At 36.7% G+C, this 20,904-nt stretch overlaps 1 protein-coding gene across 1 annotated transcript in view; it reads right to left on the bottom strand.

Annotated features, from left to right (window-relative positions):
• Positions 1 to 6,433: 6,433 nt before the first annotated feature.
• Positions 6,434 to 20,904, bottom strand: part of Task6 (TWIK-related acid-sensitive K[+] channel 6) — a 63,204-nt gene continuing 48,733 nt past the window's right edge. The window contains exons 2-8 of the mRNA XM_011308304.1: positions 10,418 to 10,550; positions 9,112 to 9,231; positions 8,787 to 9,046; positions 8,476 to 8,631; positions 7,992 to 8,167; positions 7,307 to 7,636; positions 6,434 to 7,006 (exon numbers count right to left, since the gene is read on the bottom strand). Coding sequence (XP_011306606.1) covers positions 6,692 to 7,006; positions 7,307 to 7,636; positions 7,992 to 8,167; positions 8,476 to 8,631; positions 8,787 to 8,913 — 1,104 coding nt within the window. The 5' untranslated portion in view covers positions 8,914 to 9,046; positions 9,112 to 9,231; positions 10,418 to 10,550 and the 3' untranslated portion in view covers positions 6,434 to 6,691. The remainder of the gene's footprint in view (positions 7,007 to 7,306; positions 7,637 to 7,991; positions 8,168 to 8,475; positions 8,632 to 8,786; positions 9,047 to 9,111; positions 9,232 to 10,417; positions 10,551 to 20,904) is intronic.

A 20,904-nucleotide genomic window follows, 5' to 3' on the forward strand; every position in this document is an offset into this window, starting at 1 on the left:
GAGACTGAGGCTTAACTCCAGGAAATAAGACACAATCGTTGACCATCGGTTGCAATCGGTCATCTCCGTGGGTATTCGGTATGTGTGTGTTGTGTGTTTGTGTGAATCTGTCGGGGGAACTCGTGAGGAGTCGGGAAATTTTTTTTTTTTCTCACCGGGAGGTGAGAGCCCTGGTGGAAGGTTAAGTTCTGTCTGACGACAGGTTTTTTCATTATTTTTTGGGGGTGATATTTTGGGATGGAATTCTGGAGGATTTTGGTGGAGGTAGGGCACAGCGAGGGCTTCATTTAGATATTTTTTTTGGGGGCTGGGGTTGTGGGGTTTTTTGAGAAATTTCAGGGCTTTTGTAGCAGGGTGGACAGGGTCTTATCAGGATGGGAATGTTCGCGGGGTTTATCGATTGTTCGGGTATTTTTGGTGGGTATTGATAGGGGCGAGGGGATGGCGGGGTTCCTGAGGATGATGACATGGATGGGGTTTCTGGGTTAATAATTTAACCTGGCGTCAGGTGACGCTCGGGTTTAGCGTATTTTTTTTTGTTTTTTTTTTTTTTAAAGTTCTGGTGGGAAGGTTCGGTCAGGTTTTTGGAAGTTGGATGACATCGGGCTCAGGACATGAGATATTGTCCTGCTGAGATGATTTAATTAACGGATAATATCGGTAATCCGGGTATAAAGGGTTATGGGGAAATATTTTTTAATCTAAGGGAGATCGCGATGTTTTTATCGGAATCTTTTTTATAGCTCTCATTCTGCTCGACGAAAAGGGTCTCTACTAAAATCTCGGTGTATCTCTTAGATTCGCAGATAATCCTCGAAAATGTACATCTCAGCTAAATCGACTTCTTATCTTACCTCTGTTTTAATCCAATTTATTTGAGATGATATCGGATGCTATTTCTTCTTCGTCTTGCAATTCTGGGTCAGGATCGTTTGGGATTTTTTATTGTGGATTTTCTCTGGAATTTATTTTCTTCATGATTCAATCTTTGATTTCGAAAATATCTACTCTACATCCTGAAATGTCAGAAATTCGATAGTAGTGGGAAAATTCGTAGAGCATCTCCTGGAATATCTTATTTTATTCCTGCAATTTTGTATTTTTATTTTAATAATTCAGAAATCTAGCTTATCGATCACAAGATGTGTGCGCAACTCGTTGGATGGCGCCATAGAATCATTTGAATGTTTAATCGTCTGGGGAACAATAATTCTAGACTAGTAGAAGGGATTCTATCAGGTGATAGTGAATAAATGATAACATTTAATTTAAAAAACTGCTTTATTGTGGCAGAACACATGTATTATTACATACCAGCATATGATCAGGAAGTCCATAATAGTAATTTTCAAATTACAATGGAATTGGAGGTGTTTGGTACATGATTTCTTCACACTTTACTCGTTTTTTAAAATTTATTTTATTTATAGTTTTGGCAACTTCGTGTTGTTTTATTGCTAATTCCCCTTTTCCCTTCATATTTTGGTTTTTTTCATGCCGTTGGAACTGCCATTTCATTTTATGCATTCGGTTTTTTTTTCCTTTTAATTCATCTGCGAGAATGTGCAGATTCTGCCCCCGCGTTAACTTGAGATTTTTTAATATTTTATTTTGTTTGTTTTGTTCTTTATTGAAAAAAGAGATATGTGGAACATCATTTCGTTCAGATTTTTTCACTCGAACCGTTCCGCAGTTATTACAATCCTGAATTTATTTATTTTTTACTCGATAGGCACTCTCGTCTAAATACGTTGGAAGATGTGTCTTTTTAATTTTTTAGGTAATTTTTGTCCCCTCGATTTTTTTTTTTGTTAATAACATTTGTCGATTGATTGAATAGAAAATTGATTTATTTTGCTCTCTGGGAGGAGATTAATCTCGTGATTGAATTAATGCAGTGAAGTACACTCAATTCCTATTGTATGATTTGAAGTAATTCATCATTCGATTCAATCAATCCACCATAAAGTCAAATGGAATTTCTTAATCTATAAGAATTGAAACTGATCGCGCAAAAATTACAACATGAATAAAAAGCCCAAAATTGAATTTCTCCTCATGCGATGATTTTTTTTTTCACCATTTTTCTAGTTATTATTAATTCTCCACCCATTTGACCACAACGGAGATTTTGTAATTTAAACCTTACTTTCTTTTTTTTTTATTTAAAATCCAGTGTCGAGCCCTAAACCGGTACATTAAATAGGTTTTATCCTCCATTCGATCAATTATTTATCTCGCGGTTATTCACACTTTTTAATCCCTCGGAAATATTTACAAGTAATTCATTCACACGAAGAAAAATATCGAAGACTGAAATTTATTGAATTTAGGAAATTAATGCAATTGATCAGTTATTTTCTTCGTGTCAATCACTTGCTGTTCAATCACTCCTCGGTTTTATCTTCGATGCACAATTGTTTTTGTTTTAATTAATACAAGGTCGATTAGATTTATTGAATTCGTTAAATTCGTAACTATACATTCTCCTTATTGCTATAACAGTGATAGCAAAATTTCACTTTTCATTTCCACTCTCTAAATAATCAATTTATCCCTTGGTAAATCGCATTGTTGGCTCTCTTTACAACTATTACAAATATATATTGCATCGTATTTTATCTCTATTACAGTATTACCGTGTCATTTTAAATACCCAATAGAAAGTTTAAAAATTACCGGGAAGTAGTTGTTTTTTTTTTGTCATTGATAAGTGCAATTGATTAATTATGCCCGGGGATTTAATTTGGAAGGGCGTAATTACGGAAACTGGGTCAGCGTGAGATAATACATTTTCTGAAAGATTGAGAAAACTTTTTAATCAAGTGAATTAGGGGAGAGCTCCTTCTGCTTTATTAATAAATATTTCGATGGATCGAGCGAGGGACTCAATTAATTGGTAATTCGGATAATTTATTTACACGCTGAGACCAGTTTCCTATTGCATCGGTGCATCAACCTGTGGAGATGAGCGTCTGATTGTACAAAGTCAACAGTATTTCAGTCTGAGAGATAAAAAAAAATACAATTGGAAAGTTTGTGGTCTGTCCACACTGGTGTTCAAGACAAATGAACTAGATAAATAAGTTTTCGACGTAAAGAGTCTGGAGGAAATAAATCACTATAAACTTTGTACAACCACAAATTCATGGCACCAATTCTGAGGCTCAGTAATTTTCTATTGCCAATTGTCGTTTATTTATTTTTTATTCTTTGGAATTTTGAGAGGAAAAAGTTTATTGAATTTACAGAAATACGTGAGAGAGTTGAAGCATGTCCAAGTGATTTTTTATTTTGATTTTCAGTCGTCGAATTCGCCGGTATATTTTTTAATCCATTCATTTTTTTTTTTTGAATTTTGAAGAACAGAATAGAATAGAAATAGTTTATTCAATTAGTAAGAGGAGTAAATAAATCATTGATTTATCGTACTTTGACAGTTTTTTTTTCTCTCATTTATTTCTTTATTTTTCACTAGCAGTGGTCGACGCTGATTTTTTGACACTTTGAATAAAATTCATTGGTTTTTGGTCTAAAATTCGTTGGCAACTCGTACAATATTATTATTAAATCAATGAACTATCAATCTTCGCGTCTTTAGCCAGCTAAAATAATACAAAACATCAATCGACGATGCAATGAAAATACTTAACGATGTTAACAAATTAATAATTACCTCTTTCGTATCTTGAAATAATTTTTACAATAATCCAACTCTGTCACTCGTATCATTCATTATTTTTCTGAGTCTGGACGTACAAGAGCCGGTGGATATAATAGTTTGAAGAAGAAGATGAATAATTGATAAGAGAGAAAAATATGCGTGCTATACTGTGCAAGGATATCTAATTAATGTTCGTCTGTTTATATCAGCGACATGACATTACGAAGGCCATATCCATAATTCGTAAGATCACCGAATGAATTAATCATTCATTGAGCTCAATGAGGAGATGATGTAAAAGCCGAGTAATGACATATTTTATAATATTTTCTTTGACAATTAATACAACAAAAACAACGACTGAGAATAATGACGAAATAATCATCTCCTTATTTATCTCAACAATTATCTCTCGTTTATCATTCATCATAAATATTTACATTACAATTTTCAATTTACAATCAGAATGTCAATTAATTCCATCTCCATTGTTGTACAGTATATCCCACCACTTCGAAACTGTCTCATTACTTATGGCCATTTGTACTCGTTTAAAACCAGCAAAAGTACATCACCCTCACCCCATATCACTAATTGCGTCCCATTTCTAACTAAAGCTCCGTCGTATACCCCCATGTATTTTATCCGACGGTGGATTAATTAATAAGCTATGGAGTTTATTTTTTTTTATCTGGATTCATCATCGCGGAAATTGCTTTTCTGGGAACAAGGGAATGGGGAGAATTCTCGGTGTTATTTCAAAAGTTTTACCGCCAAAATTTCAACAACGACAAATTGTACATGATGTTCATTTGTATTCGCTGGTGAATGAAAAAAAAATTGTTAACGCCGTGAATATGCAATGAAACTCATTTTCTTGTCGATCTGATAATGAAAATTATTGAAAATTGTTGAGATTTTCAATAATTTTCAAAATAAAAAAATCGCGATGGCTTGCGGAAAACATGCCTTTACTGGAAAATTAATCAAGGATGTCGAGCGATTCCTCGCATTCCCTTCAACCATGAAATTCTAATTTAACCTGCAATTAATTCTACAACCCGTTTGAAGTAATTCCCTCAAAAGCATGTCCAGATACTAACCATAATTCCCAGAACTACCCTACAACTACCAAAATCCAAAAATCCAACTTGTCTGATCAATAGATAAATATTCGATAAATAAGTGATTTTTGTTTTTTCGTCGACGGAGATTAGAAATAGTGGAAGAGTATAGATTAATCGTAACCATTCTACAATAATCCCAATGTCCTCTCAATTACAATTATCTAGTTATTGGTTCGTCGAGAGATGATTCACTGTCACATAAGCAAATGTTAATTCATAATTATCCGCAGTAATGCTGTGATTTATCGTGTTGTTTATTGCATTTTATCATCACTTAAAAGTTAGGGGAGAGTGTAAAATTCGAGATTCATTCGTCGCCTTTGCTCTCTTTACGATCAATTATTCAATTACTCGTTAATATTTTTACTTTTTTTTCATTATTTAATATTAATTCAATATTTACATCGAGGCACGAGGTTCGCCTCAACTCGTTTTCGTAGCACCTAATAACTATTCTGTATTTATATCCTCATATTTAATTTATATATACAAATTGCAAAATTTGTTCAATGAAAAAATTGTCATTTTTTCTCACCTCCACTAGTTGAAGTTTGAACGTAATTTATTATTCATTTTTTTTTTCAATTTTTATTTATAGTATTTATATTCTTGTATATATATAATCTGTGCCTCTTTAAATATAATCTTGCGCTACGGAACACATGGTCACTTGCACGCTGTCATATTTATAATCTTTCTCCCTCGAATCATCAAATCTCTTTCGATTATTCTTTTGTACAAGGATTTATCATCATCATTCCCAATGATCATTGAGTCTCGCAGTGATGGTGGTGTGGTATGGGGGGGGGGGGGGGGGTTTCAAAATATGTGGATCGGATTTTTCAGTGTTTGAGCTCTCGGGCGACAAAATGAATGGATTTCAACGACTCCACATCATTTAATTCTGCCGTTTTAACGTCATTATTTATTCTCATCAAAGCCATCCGTTTAATTATTTCTATTTTCGATTGAGTCTTCATCGATAATTAGATGGAGCAAATCAATAAAGTTTATTTGATGGAAATAAATTTGACGGTATGGATTTATCGGGAATTATATTTATCAGGATTAAACGACGTTGTCGTATTAATGTGATACTAATTTGGAACTTATCGTCATTATTCTGACGTTTATTTTTGAAAAATTAATCGAATTGAGAAATGAGAACGAAATTTGAGTGTCTGAAGAGAGCAGACCCGTTTCTACTTCCCTCCTAGCCCCCCAAAAATCATTTGCTCCGTTTTTCATTTTTAATATTATTTATAGAATTATTTTTTCGTATCACAATTGATTTATCTATACTTGTTTCATTTGTTCATCACCGTACCCTTAATTTTCGTATTTAATTACAATTTTTTGTTTCTCTTTTATTTTTTATCGAAATGAAAGATTACGATTGTTCGTGCAGACAAGAAAAATTGGGAAATCAAGACGCATTTACTTGATATTACATTTTTCTCACTGCGAATTGAATCACTCAAGGATATTTACCAATTATCTGGAAATCCAATTTTTTAAATTGACACAAAAAAAAAAATAATAAATCGCTGTAGTCGCTCCTGAAATCGATAATTCGCTGACATAAAAAAAATTAAAATTCGAGTCGAGGAGAACCGCCAAAACACTTTGAGGAAAACTCACGAATAAAAAATAATTCACGAAAATATGTGCATATAATTAATATATATCCACATATGTACTGTATTTGTGATGAATCCTGCGTTTGATGGATGAACAATTTATTTAACGACTGGTAGAATACATTCACGATGTCTGGCAAATATCCTCAAGAGTTGAATGGAAAATGAGAGTAATAAGGAATTTACACGGAGGCACGTCGCGCCTGGTACTGAATAAACTCATGAGCATGTATGGGAAGAGTTTTGACCGATGGTGGACGTCAGATGCTGGCTCTGTGTTGATATATAGTCGGCAGTTGTAGAAGTGGCGTGAGGGGTGGTGGACGTATATCCTCCCTGTAACTAGAGGCCGAAAACTGCTGCATCGGCAGCAGATGTGATATTTTACCGGGTGAACGACGTACTGTAAAACGTGGTCTCCTTCTTTTTCTGTAAAAACCACTGCACCTGCAGCTACACACCGATGCATCGTCGTACAGCGATATCGTATCACCCTGATTGCCCATCTGGCCTGATAATATCGAGCCGTTTGCAGTTATCACGTCACCCTCGAGTCTCACTGCTCCCTGCGCCGCCTGCAACATATTTTTATCATAAAAATTTCTTATTACTTTTCCTCTTCTCTAACGGTTTTCATCTCAAACTCACTAACTCACTCACTCCAATCACCATAAAAATATAAATTACTCTCTATTTCGATAACGATCCGGATGAATAATTTGGTAGCACTATTCAATATGACAGATTTAAAAAATAGGGCAGTATCGAATTTTTTTTGGCAAATGCAGTAATTTTTTTTAAAGCAGAATTCCAAATTGTTGATGAGTTTTGTGGACGGGTAGAAGGGTATTGATGATTAGTGATAGGATTCTTACTTGAAGTGCCTCGGCTTCGTCTCTCCTCTCATCCTCGGTGTTCATGGTGACAAATCTGAGCACCAGTAGATTCAACGATGCGGCAACGATTGCCAAACCAAAAAGAATAAATATCAGTGCAAATACAACGTACTCGGGTTTAGTCTCGAGTGCATTGTCCTTCTGGAGTGCCACCATGTCACCAAAACCAATGGTCGTTAGTGTTATGAAGCAGTAGTAGACTGAGTCAAAGTATGACCAGCCCTCGTACCGTGAAAATGCTGCTGCACCGCCTGTTATCGTCAGACTCGATAAAAATGTCACGACGAATATTAAATTTATCTCCGAGGCCTTGACAAATTGAAAAATAATGGCATCGTGTTAGCTCGGAGTTTTACATATTTCAAATTGGAAAAATAACGGAATATATTTTTTTAATATTTCGAAATTCGTGAAAATGTTGAAGATTTAATCAATTATTTTCGTGAATTTTCAAGGAATTTTCTACAGTTTATTTAATATTTTTTCGACAGTTGTTAGATTTTTCAGCTGAATAATTTTCAAAAAAATAGGAAAATATGAAATTTTCAGTTCAAAACCTTTTTTTTTGAGTTTTGTCAGTTGAAATATCCAATTAGTGAAGTTCCAAACCGATCGAGTTGCAAAAAAAATAGGGTAAATACGTTTCTAAGTGGCAATGAATCACCTGTACGTCTCTGCAATTTAGCAGTTGCTTGACTTTTCTTATAACGACGGATGAGAATTTATTTAATCGTTCTCCTATACTCTGGAACATGACGAGACCCAGGGGTATACCGACTATCCCGTAGAACATCGTGAACAGCTTGCCGCTTATCGTGTTCGGCGTCGAGTGCCCGTAACCTGATAATGGAAAGTTAAGCCTGGATAAAAACCGAAAAAAAAAACAAAAAAAAAATGGAAAACAAGTATAGGAGAGGGTTGATGAGAATGAGGGAAAGTACTAGCATGATATAAAACACTTTCCATTCGATTTTATTACGGAGGGAGTTAAAATGGTGGAATAATATCAGGTGTTAGGGCTGGTGATGGACAACAAAAGTTGGTTAAAAATACAGAGGATGGAGCATCGATGTTGAGTGCTGAACAAAAGCGTTGAATGGATCGTTAATTTTTATCGGATTAATTTTATCGGCTTTTTTAATATCTACCAATTGTTGTGAGGACCGTTGTTGCGTAGTAGAATGCACCAGCGAATTTCCACTGTTGGCCTGCCTTGTGGGGCTCCGTCTTCAGCACCACAGTCTCCAGAATCTTGAAGTCGTCCTCGCTTATGTTGTATTTGCGTATGATCATTCGTTCAATGTCTGAAAGCAGAGGGTGAAAATCGGATTAGAATCTCTCTATTTTTTTTTTCTTCTCATAAATTCGTTGTATCTCTCGCGTATTTTTGAAAATCCAAATTCTAATGTAATTCCTCTCATAATTAAATTTCTCATTTTTTTTATTTCAGTTAATTTACCATCCAACACTTCCTTGCGCCGTTTCTCCGTCTCGGACTCGAGGACGTCAAATATTGCAGCGCCAACGAGGAGGTAGGTGAACGTGCAGACGATCAACGATAGGGTCCGGACGTTTTGCTTCTTCATTCTCTAGTGAGCCACATGCTCACTAGCAGGGCCACAGCCCCAACTACTTGCATCGCTCAGGGGTATACCGTCGATGATCCCGGGCCCATTGTGCCCTCCCCCTGTTTAACGTTTCGATTCAGCAGATTTAAAACTGAAAATAGATCGGTAATTATTATATGAAATTCGATTCAATGAAATTCGCCAACTGTAACTCACGTTTTCGTCCTCTGGCATCAGCAATGCTGTCCACTCGATTCAGTCGCTACAGACATCCACCACTTCTGTCCCTCAGGCTCATCACTCGTTTTTGCACATACCCTAGTCCTTTTCGTTTCTCTGAAATTCCAATTTGCAATTTCAATTGAATTAATGCACCAGTGAAAGCTGTTTTTCCCTTTTGGAAAATTGCACTTGAATTTTCTAGTGATAAATTTGAAATTCGAAAAAATAACAGGGAAATTTATTTGGAACTCTTTAGTGGGGAGTTGATTATTTTATTGGGCAATCAGACTCGTCATATTTTATTTGTTTTTCAATGTCCCTTAGGCCTTTTTGTTTCTTTGAAATTCTTATTTGCAATTTCAATCGAATTAATGCCCTAGTGAAAGCCATTTTTTACTTCTGGAAAATTGCAACTGAATTTTCTCGTGAAAATCTTGAAATTATAATAAAATTACAGAGGAAAATTAATTTGAAATTCCCCACTGGTGAATTAATTCATTTATTGAGAATTCAATTAATTCGCGAATAAATTCTCTGAATTTTTCATTAAATGAAAATTGAATAATTTATCACAAAATTTCCTAAAATCAATAATTCCTAATTAATCAAGATTTACCAAACTCAAAACTCAAACAATTCCACATCAAAATAAAAACCCCATAAATACCACATCCTCTTAATTTGCCTCATCAAAAGAAAAAAAAACAATTAATCACGCGAAATGTCAAGAGTAAATACCCACCAGTGATCCTCCAATTCCCCAATCAATTAATTTCCAATAAATATTTCAACCAATGGCAACCTCTCATCACGACACAACAAAGTAAAAAAGAAAACCTGATTTCCCATGTTTCGATCGAAGAGAGATTACAGTAGTGGATTTTTCTACCGAGAGTGGAAATAAAAAAAAAAATATATGATAAAACGGAGAAAAATAAGAGTACAGGCGACTGAAGGAGATGAAAGGACAAGGACGTGGGTTACAGCTGGAAATAGCAAAAAGATCTTCTGCTTCCGTGTTCACCTTTGACCATATCAACATGACAAAAGAGAAAATCGAGATTACGGCTAGTACTGTAAAAGAGGGAGGGGTGGCAAAGGGGGATTGCAAAAGGGGGTGGAATGAAAGGAAGGAAAACGTGGATGGACCCTATCGTAATATACCAGGTCTAGCGTGTAATTCTTCACAGGAAATTGGAGGAATTGTTATTTAGCACATCGATACGTCATTCCGTGGCTTTTTTTAAAAACATTTTTCTTCTGCTTTTATCTGTATTTTTGAATGATTGAGGGCTCTTACCTACAGTCTTTCTTTTATTCTCCTTTGTGAGTGACAAAGGCTTCAGTTGAATGATATGGCAGTGCTTTCGCTGCTCCCACCGCCACGTCGACGCCATTACTTGGGCTAGCGCGCCTTTGGTATCCACCAAAAACTGAAAAAAAAAATTAACAACTGTTCTTTTTTTTTTATTTATTTAATGGGAGAAGTTTATATGAATCTATCTCGGAATTTTAAGCACTCCAATCGAAATCGTGTCTTGTCTTTCAATTATCGGAGATTTAATTCGATTCCCCTAGAGTTCTTTCCCTAAAATCATGAAAAATATCTCATTAACTATCGGAAAATCGTTCCTCATCAATAATTTCCCGGGTTTTTCTATAAAAATATAATCTTCTAATGAAAAATCACGAGTTTATAAAGAACTTCTCTCATTATCTGAAATAATAATTCCGTGACATCCGTTGATAATTACTCCCCACCGAAAGAAACACTCTACGAGAAATTATCTCGCATTAAACATAAAAACTTTATTAACACCTCAAAATTTTATTTAACCGATAAAAGCCGCGGGCGTAAAAGAATGGCGATAATATATTTTTTTTTGATAACATACCGAATAATTTACAAGCGCTTCATTAAAAAAATTTAATCCAGCGATAAAAAGCCAATTGGCAATTATTGCACTTATCCTAGATTCGTTGATTAGGGGTGGACGGGGAGGGAGGGAATAGTATAAAAAAATTATCTCTCATTGTCAAATTCCGATAGAAAAAATATTGGGATGGCACATTTAACCCGTGGAGTGTCATTCTGATATATCTACGCGGATCGTGAATATTCCAGTCCCTCGGATGGCGAAGCCCAAAAGCAATTTCGTCGTTGGGTAAATCGAACGGAAGCCCCTGGTAACTCTAACCCCTCTGTCACCCCCTCGAAAACCCCTTTTCCCATCCCCGTAGGCACTCGGACATGAGCCTTTTACTTTGAACGATAATGTACGAGAAAAATATCGATATCTATTTCACCCTCACACGTACCCCATCCATTACCATTTTTTATCCCCCCTAGGATTTTTTTTTATTATTTATTTATCCTTTAGTGTTAAAAAAAAATATGAGTGCGAGTGCTATAGGAAATTGGAGAGATTTTCCATGACTCGTGATCATATCGGGATAGAGTTCACAGCATCTTTCATTTTAGTTCCTGGAAAATTTATCATAGACTTTATATTCGCTTCCCGGTGATCGACTTCGTATTTTCCGGCTTTTCTACATTTTTATTGAAATTATTGTGATGAATAATTGGGGGTGGGGGGAGGGGAAAGGGCGATCGATGATTGTTCCATCACATAGATCGGTAAATTTCCGGTTAAATGAAAAGAAAAGGGTCAATTTTTCTCGCAGAACTTTCACCGAGAGATCGATGAATGATCAATATGATTGATTCAGGATTTCCTCTCAAGCCAATCGTGCAAAATTCATTATTTTTTTTTCAATCGATAGGAAATTTCATTGGATATCTGTTACAACTAACTCGAAGTCCATTGTGCCCCAGTAGTCGAGAGAAAAAAAGACGGGATTTTCTAACGAATACGTCAGAGAGTGAAATAACAGAATTCCCGGTGGTTTTTTTTTCTATCTCCGCCTCAAGTCTCTTTTAAAACCATCCTTTACAGTTGGAAAACCCGCAGGAATAAATCACATTTGTCTGTGAATCCTTTGAAATTCGATTCGTCTAAAAATTTTTCCTGTCCCAGTGAATAGTCTCTGGCATTTTTCTCTCTCTACCCCTGTCCAAAGAATAGACGAGGATTAGCCGAGCTTACGCTCAACCTGAAACGCTTACTTGCAGCATTTCCGTGCACCAAAGGCACCCAGTAGATGTTCGATTCATTTTTCTTACTTTTTTTTTTCTATATACCACCATTTTTACTCCATCTCAAGCTCCATCCTCACGCAATATAATCATCTCTGCATTTCCAATTCCACGGAATTTTCACCACGGTGAAAAATAAAATTACACCTCCATCAAATTCTTATTTCGCATTTCGCTCTATCATTTTACCATTTTATTCATTTTCCCCGTCATTTTCTATCTCGTACCATTCCAACCCGGGAAATGCACTTCCAATCTCGTCGGATGGCTTGTACGTTACAAATCTGCCTCTCTAACGACGTCAAAACGGAAGGAGAGCGGATGTTACGGTGGAGTGAAAAAAAAAAATTGGTAAAATGGGATTAAAAAAAAAAATCGAGGTATTTGAGGGTCGGTTAATCGTGGCGTAAAGTGAGGGAATTACCGTGGGGTAAAAAAAAATTACCGGTGAGGTGCTGACGAAGTGGCCACTTTTTCCTCGGAGAAAAGTCCAGCTCGAGTTTAAATGAGAGGAGCATTGCAAAAAATTGATGGGTCATCATTAAAAATTATCCAAACGTCAAATATTCCGTTCTTTTGATCGTCTCGTTGAGATTATCCTTCGCTGTTCCATTTTCTCTTTGATTTTCCGGGACAGAACTCTCAGAATTCTGATTTCTATTCTCACTAATGTTCAAACGAATGATTTTTAATCATTTTTTTATTTAAATATCCTTTATTTACCCTTTAATGACTATTTAATAATTTAGTATTACATTAAATTCATAATTAATGTTTACCCTAGATTGAGAATTCAGAGGAATAATTTTTGTTGAATAATTTTCCGTCATTTTAATTGAATAATTCAATGGATTATTTATTTATTTATGAAGATTTCAAGGTTTTTCATAGAATTTCATGAGTAATTTTCTGATAGGGCAGTTTGATAAATTAGTGGAGAGGTGTGTAGTCGATAAATGGTCGGCTGATATCCACCAACTTTTGGTTAGGATTAGAGGACTACAAGGGTTCGAGGAGGTGGGGTTTTGGATTTAACTGTTTGTTGCAACGGTTAGATATTTACTTGGTAGCCACAGGGCCATGGAAAGTAATTAATCGGGCGTTGTTTCCAGTTGCCCACCGCACACGCGGTGTTACAGCGATGAGTTTTGGATCGAGTCCAAGGGACCGAACTCAATCTATAGTCAGACAAACCATGAAGATGACGTGCAACTGCAGATTTATCTTCCAAGTTTCAAATTTAAAAGATCAATTTCTTTCTTAATCTTCTAATAATACCGAGGGGGGCAAAATTAATTCAATAATCTTGAGATATTTAATTATAATCATTAAAAAAAATCAGCAAAAATTGTTAAGACCGTATAAAATCATAAAATCCTGCGAGCCGCAATTAATAATTAAATTTTATCATCTCCCTAAAATCGTGTAAAGTCTAAAATCGACGGAATGGTCAGGAGGTGAGGGGTAGTAACAAAATCTTCCCTTAAAATCGTGTAAAAATCCGGAATGAGCGTCCATTTTGTTCTTCTCCATCCACAACTCTTAAAACCCCGATCAAATATCCCCGAGATCATTGGCCGTTGGCTCTATCATCGGCCGCAGTTATTTTTATCACAGCAGACGGCCGAAGGGGTTGTCCACCCCCTTCAACCCCTTTTCACCACCCCCTCATTCCTCCATCCGGCGTCTATTTTCGATATCGGATAGATGAGGGTATATTTTCAGTCTCTCTCACCGGGAGGCCGTTGCTTAGCCCTCAGGGACCATCAGCGGACGCCACAAAATATCCTGACGCTCGGAAATATCTCGCGGGTGGTGGGTGGGGGGTATGGGGGGTGAATTCCCGCGGTGGGTTAAATCACCCGGAAGTATCGATATGAGTACAACCGCTTGCTTCAATAAGACAACTGAAATAGGATGAATTTTTCGACTTCTCCGATCTCTGGAGAAATGTTCATGCACTAGGATGTGCCTGTGATTTCGAAAACTAGATTCAGGGGGTGGGTGGGAGGGTGGAGGGGATGAATCTTCTGTTCGCGGGTTATCTCATCTTCTATTCATGATTATTGATCGATCCCTGGGAATTAAACGAGTTTTTTTTATTTTTTTCTCGTGTATTGGAGAATTTTTTATAATTTTTGTTGTAACCCCGAGAATTTTGATTGATTGGATTTTTTAAAATTAATTCCTACGTACAATGATTTATTAACTGAAATACATAATCATTTTTTTAATGTTTTTTAATTGAAATACAATTTTGAATTTCGAATCTCCAATTTATGCCGGAGTGGAGGCATGAATGATAAATATAAATATAATAAATAAATAAACGAGGAGTAACTAGATGAATAAATTTTTAATTTCAAGTTAATCAGTTAAGCACAATCAATCAATAACTCGAAGTGATGGCAAACATTTTCCCAACATTTTTCATTTGATTGAAATGACCGTTTTTTGGTTCATTCGCTGTTCTGAAAATTCGAATGTACCTCTGGCGGTGAGTAAAAATGATTTCTAACAATTTTAACTCAACGCGCACACAGCAAAAAAATTCTGTTGATGAAATTGTTGGTATGATGTTTGACAACTCGTAGTACAGCACTCAGCATCCGCTGTTTGTCTCCCCTACCGATAAATAAAGTGATTTTTTATCACGGATTGAAAAGCATGAGGTATACTCCACCAATCACTCAGTCTCATCTGTCCCTCATTTTCTCCATTCTCTCTCTATATATATATTTTTCCCTTGGCCGTTTCTCCACCGTTCCACTGACATTTCCTCGATATCCATCAAAGAATGCACACGTGGACGGATGATAGAGGGGCCATCGTGTACTGTACGATAAATCGTTGCTGAAAAATTTTCATTTTCATCCTTCATATCTTGGCAATCTATCACGTTCTAATAGGTTTCCACTCTGTGATGCCGCTAGAGTTTTTAAGGTATCGAGAGATCGATTGCACCTGTTGTAAATTCTGGTGGGGTCATGGCAATGGAAGGTATCGGTTTTCTAAGTCCAATCGAATTGATTTTTCACCAAAAATTTTTCCCGCCAAATCGTAAAGTTTCAAAATAACGAAAAGTGACAAGTCGCACGTGAATTTTAGGAAAATAATTTCAGTGTGATAATAAAATTCCTGGAATCATTTATTTAGAGTGATTTCAGGAGTAAATGATTTTTTTATGATTACAATTAAATTGTCATTATTTAATTTATTTGTATTCAATAAATTTCATTTGATTTCGCATGATTTCATGTGGAATCCCATGAGATCGATGAAATTTTATGATTGCAAATGGATTTCTGAAATAATTTCATCACCTCTCGACCAACTTTTCACCCCATCATGGGCGAATCTTTCATTTGGTGTGCATTTGTCAGTGATGATTGATGATTGTCTCAGATAATGCATTTACCGAGAAAATCACCCAGTGGGGTATTAACCCCTTGTGTACCCCACAATAAAAATGAAAAGCCGTGGCCAGATGAGAATCGAGATGCGACGATTAATCAATGCCTCGGCTGATTCCTGAATTACGGAAAAAGAATGCGGATGAAGGCTCAAAAAAAAAAGAAGTCCCTCGCATTGTCCCACATACGGTGGGCAAAAAAAACGGCGGGGGGAGGGGGTGGGATTCTTCTTTTTCACCTCCGACGGGCATGACTAATGGTGCTGTGGATTATTTATAACAAAACGAGTGGAGAAAAAAATGAATGAATAGAGCAGAGAGCACCCAATTCTTTTCGGTATATCGAAATCATTTCCTCTCTTTGGGGTGCCAAAATCATTAGCATCTCACGATGGCGACACTTTTAGCGATTTTCCTCAGTAATTTTTCACGCTATTATTTTTAATAATTTTAATAATACAACCCAAATATTACAACTTAAAAAATAATTTAAATATCTAAAAAAATAATTTAAAAATAAAATAGCATTGCCTCTCAATCGATTACGAGTCGATCTTAAATCGAGAATAATGAGAATTCGGGAATAATATTGAAGGAATATCTGATTATAAATAAATAAATAAATATTAGTATGCAAATGGGATGAATTCAGAGATGCGGTGACTGGTGTCGGTTAAATTACATGAGTCATGTTATTTAGTAAATAGTTACAAGTCGCGGGGTTTAACTTAAAACATGGGATTTAATTCGTCTCGGTACATAATCACTCGTTGGATTGCTCGTACCTCACGAGATCTTTTCGCTTTCTCCTTGATTGCCCTAGACTATGCACTCGCGGTTATCATACGGCTCGTTGCACTCTTTCCCTCAACCCCCATTCCTCCATTCTTCAACCCCTAGTTTACCCCATCCAATTCTCACGAGATCCAGACATTTTAACCTTTTTCTCTTCATTATAAATCCCCCGCGCCTCCCTCGTACCTTCTATTTCTCTTTCTCCATTCTTCCTTTTCATGGATTTCGTCATGAGATTATCCACTTGCCTCTTCATACCTCCACGTCAATTATCCATTTATTTATTAAACTGATACCCGATTGGGGTATTTCCATGATCGCTCTAATTCTCATTAAATTTGTTCTTTTCAATTACATCGCGTCCCCATTTATCTTCACACTTTAATTCCACTTTTCGTTGAGAGATAAGCGATTATTATTGGAGGAATTTCTATGTAATACTGTAATAATTCACCCAAAAATTCTCAAATCTCTTAATCCAGAATCCCGTTGAATCCACTGCCGAGGTACTTACGTCGTTCATTTCCATTTCGTCTTGTCTCTTTTTTTTGTTTCACTTCATGAATTTATTCCGCAAAATCTTCAAACGTACACCTCAACCTTCCAACAGCTTTAAGTCGCTGGGGCCACGCATGAAATTACGGTTCACTGTTCGAGACCATTTAAAGTTCTTTGAGGGAAAAGAATATCCTCACTTCTCAACGAGATAGGCAAAGTTTTTTTTCATACTCTTCATTACTTCTCGAATTCTCATTTTAGTTGTCACCAGCTCTTCTTTATCCCTCTCTATATTTTTCATTAGCGCAGGAAAAAGTGCAGGCATAAGTGAATTCACTACCTCTCCCCGTTATTTCAGCTATAAAATTGATGAATTAATGAATTTTAATTAATCAGGTGCGCTAATTATGGAATTATTAATCCATCAGCTCAACTAGTTCGTGAGGTTTAACAGGTTTAACTGTGAATTCTATATTTTTGTTTGAATTTTTAATTTTCCATTCGTCCATTGGCGCTTGAAAATTGTTTCTCAATTATTCGAAAGTTGAAAAAAAAATCATTCTGTCATCAGTATCTGCGGTTTAGATTGAGATTGACTCACTCAATTGGGATTCATCTCACGTGAATCACCTCGCATTTACGACTCTACACGCAGCAGATTCGGTGCACCATATTGCATACACAAAGCAGTACCTCAGGTGCAGTGTCTTCTCTAGGTTTCGAAACTGATCCAATCTATTTCAACCCCGGGATTTTACGAGGGGATCATTCTACTCAGTGGATACCCCCAAGTTTCAACTGTTACCGCCGCAGTGTATACACTGGAGTTTCAACACACTTTGTGTCATTTGATTTTCTCGAGGTTAGAACAGCATTTCTGGGGAGAGGGCTCGAAACTCGGTTAACTCTGTACCTGAGGGTCTCTCGTTTTCGATGGAGTCAAAGGTAATAATGACAGGGATAATGACTCCAGTAATCTCACTGTATCTGGGATCTGAGGCCTTTCCCATCTCCAGAGAAATTCTTTCGCAAAATTCTCATTCACGTCTTCAAAAGGAAATCAATAATTTTCTCCCTCAAAATTTCGAGTTTTCTAGATAATTTTGGGTATTCCCAATTAATTTTCAAGTTTTTTTCAAACTTTACTCCATCAATTCTCCACTAAAAAACAATTTAAAAATCTGCAAAATGGTCCAAAAAATTGTTCACTCCATACAAATAGAATGCAACAAGTTTCAATCGATTCGAATATCATAAACAATTTCAATAATTGTTTAAAAACGCGAGGTGGACGCTCCGGCCATGTCACGTTCCCGAAGGGGAGGGATGTCGACGCAAGATGGCGTCGCTCCTGTCTCATGAAAATTTATGAATACCGCCTGCTCATTTTTACCGTGGACCATTGAATTCCAAAACAACCCTTCAAGATTCAATAAATTATCAGTAAGCACGAGAGGTCTGGAAATGCCAGTGCATGGACCAATGAGGATCGGAGCGAAATCCATTCCAACAATCTCAATAAAATTGATGGAAGCGTACACATTGGCCGATGAAGATCTCGAGTACATATCCATCTCTCTCATACACCAGTGAGAGCACATCATGAATGCATTCATGAGACAGAGCGTATGCTACCCCTTCCAGACACAGGGAGACTCAATCCCCCCTCTCACCCCCTCACACACAGAGAAATCATTTTGGTACACGTTTACCCATATGTCCCCTCGGCAATGTGCATTACATATACATATTATATTATGTATTTGAAATTCATGTATGCATCGTACGTGCCAGGTCCACTTTCAGCGAGTTCCTCGTTGCTTTCTTTCGTCCCTGTAAGACGTTGGGTGGGAGGAGGAGGAGAAGGTGGAGGAGGGAGGACGGGGAGGGGGGCAGGATGGAAGAGATGAGAAAAAAATGGAGAAATAGAGGGCAATGCACATACAATAACTGGAAGAGAGTTGTTCGTATAACGACGCTGCTGCCTCAGGCTTTTTGTCTCCCTCCTGGAGGTTCTTGGTAGTCCACTCACCCTCTTCCTCCCTCTGGGGGCGAATGGGGAGGGAGGGGCGGGAGGGTGAATAAGGCTCTCTTAGCACTGGACTAACGATACTGACGCAGCTGGCCAGAACTTGTACCTCCACTTTTCTTCATGATCCACTTCTTCCCGTTTTTTTTTTCTCATTCTATACTTGTTTTATTCTTTCGGGAGTTCGACCGGTAACTTCCGGGACAAAATCGCCTCGATTTAACGAAGAATGCACCGAGTATATTCCTCAATCGCGCTATTTTTTTTTACTATCTTAAAATTTCACTCGTTGAAAATTTCCAAATTCCATAAAATGCAATTTTATTATTCGGAATTAACCCGTTCATTTTATTAATTCAATCGCCAGATGTACTTAGCGAAAATATTTTCTTCCAATTGCGATAAACATTCGGTGAATAATGAATTGAATTGAGTGAATGGGAAAATGAGTTTGAAAAATTCAGTGGATTGAATTGATTCCATCGACAAATGATTTGCGTAAAACCTCGGGATGTTGAGGTGAAACGAATAGAAACTCGTGGAAAATGGGGTGGGGTAGAAAAATTAGACTGCACTTCCGGATGTAATTGACGTCGATTGCTCGGTGATGGAGGTGAGAGGTGTGAGGGCTAGTCGTGGAGTGAATGGTAATAGACGAGACGGACTCAGCCATTTGTGAGAGACTGCGTTCTCTCTTTATTCTCCATTGTCTCGAGACGGTGTCGCGGATGAGGGGGTGAAAGTGGCGCAATTGTCGCTGTACGGGGTGATAAGGGGGTGATGGGGAGGAGGGGGTACATTATAACAGGGGATAGGTCGTAGATTCAATAATACTCCGGGTATTGCATTCGTGTTTCCTCTCCGTAACGGTGGCTTTTCATTCAATAATACTCGCCGAGAGGATGCCTCCACAAATTATTCAATTCCTAATTTACACCTATTTTTACTAGTTTTCGGGGTGAAAATCGAAATAACAAAAAAAAAATAGAAAATAAATGTAAACACGGAGAAAAATGTGGAAAAAACATGCATTGTGCATTTTTTTTTTGTGCTCGGAAATATGAATTTTTGAATTAAATTCCAGAATTGGTTTATTGAAATTTAATTCGGATTTACGGGAGAATATTTCGGATTAATACTCTTTGAAGTGAATAATTAAATAGAGAATAGAAGGTTTTTTGGATTGATAAAATTGTAAAATCCGGGAAATACAAATTCAGAGGGGAATTTTGTGGAAAATAAAATAGAGTACTCGGACGCCAATGAATAATTCCAGTATTTACTCCATGTTGATTCACGAGTACTGGAAGAATTCTCAGTATATAAAACAGCTGGTACACAAAATGCCAGTGGCAAATGATGCAAGTGGAATGTAACCACTGAATGCACACCATGAGATGTCCATAATTGAAATAGTTTAATAAGTTTCAGCGTATTGCACCCCCGGGGGATAAATCCACAAAGAGAAAAAGGGAAAAGTGAGGGCTGAGGGCTAGGGCTGAAACTTGGCAGTCGAATGCAAAATGTTGAAATCGTTCAAGTGATGTGGGGAATTGAAAAATGTGGAGTAACTGCAATGCAGGATTGCGAATTTTCCAGATTCAATTTGATAAAGTCAATCGTTGAAATTTTTTCTTCACTCCAATGGATTCAAGAAAAATATTTTTCTTTTTTTCCACCGTTGACAATTCTCCCGTCTGGTTGAATCAGATTCTATTGATCTCTGGATTTGTTCATCGCTGTTTATTAGTTCAGTTTTTTTTTGGGGGGGGATTGAAAAGTCCGTTTTACTGACGTGAAATTGTTTTTAAGGGATTGAGAGGGAATCGATTGGAAAAGGAAATGAAACAGAGTGTGGATGATTTATCGGTCATTGGAATATACGGGAAAAATTTC

Source organism: Fopius arisanus, unplaced genomic scaffold (genome assembly GCF_000806365.1).
Source record: "Fopius arisanus strain USDA-PBARC FA_bdor unplaced genomic scaffold, ASM80636v1 scaffold00059, whole genome shotgun sequence".
Classification (NCBI taxonomy): Eukaryota; Metazoa; Arthropoda; class Insecta; order Hymenoptera; family Braconidae; genus Fopius; species Fopius arisanus.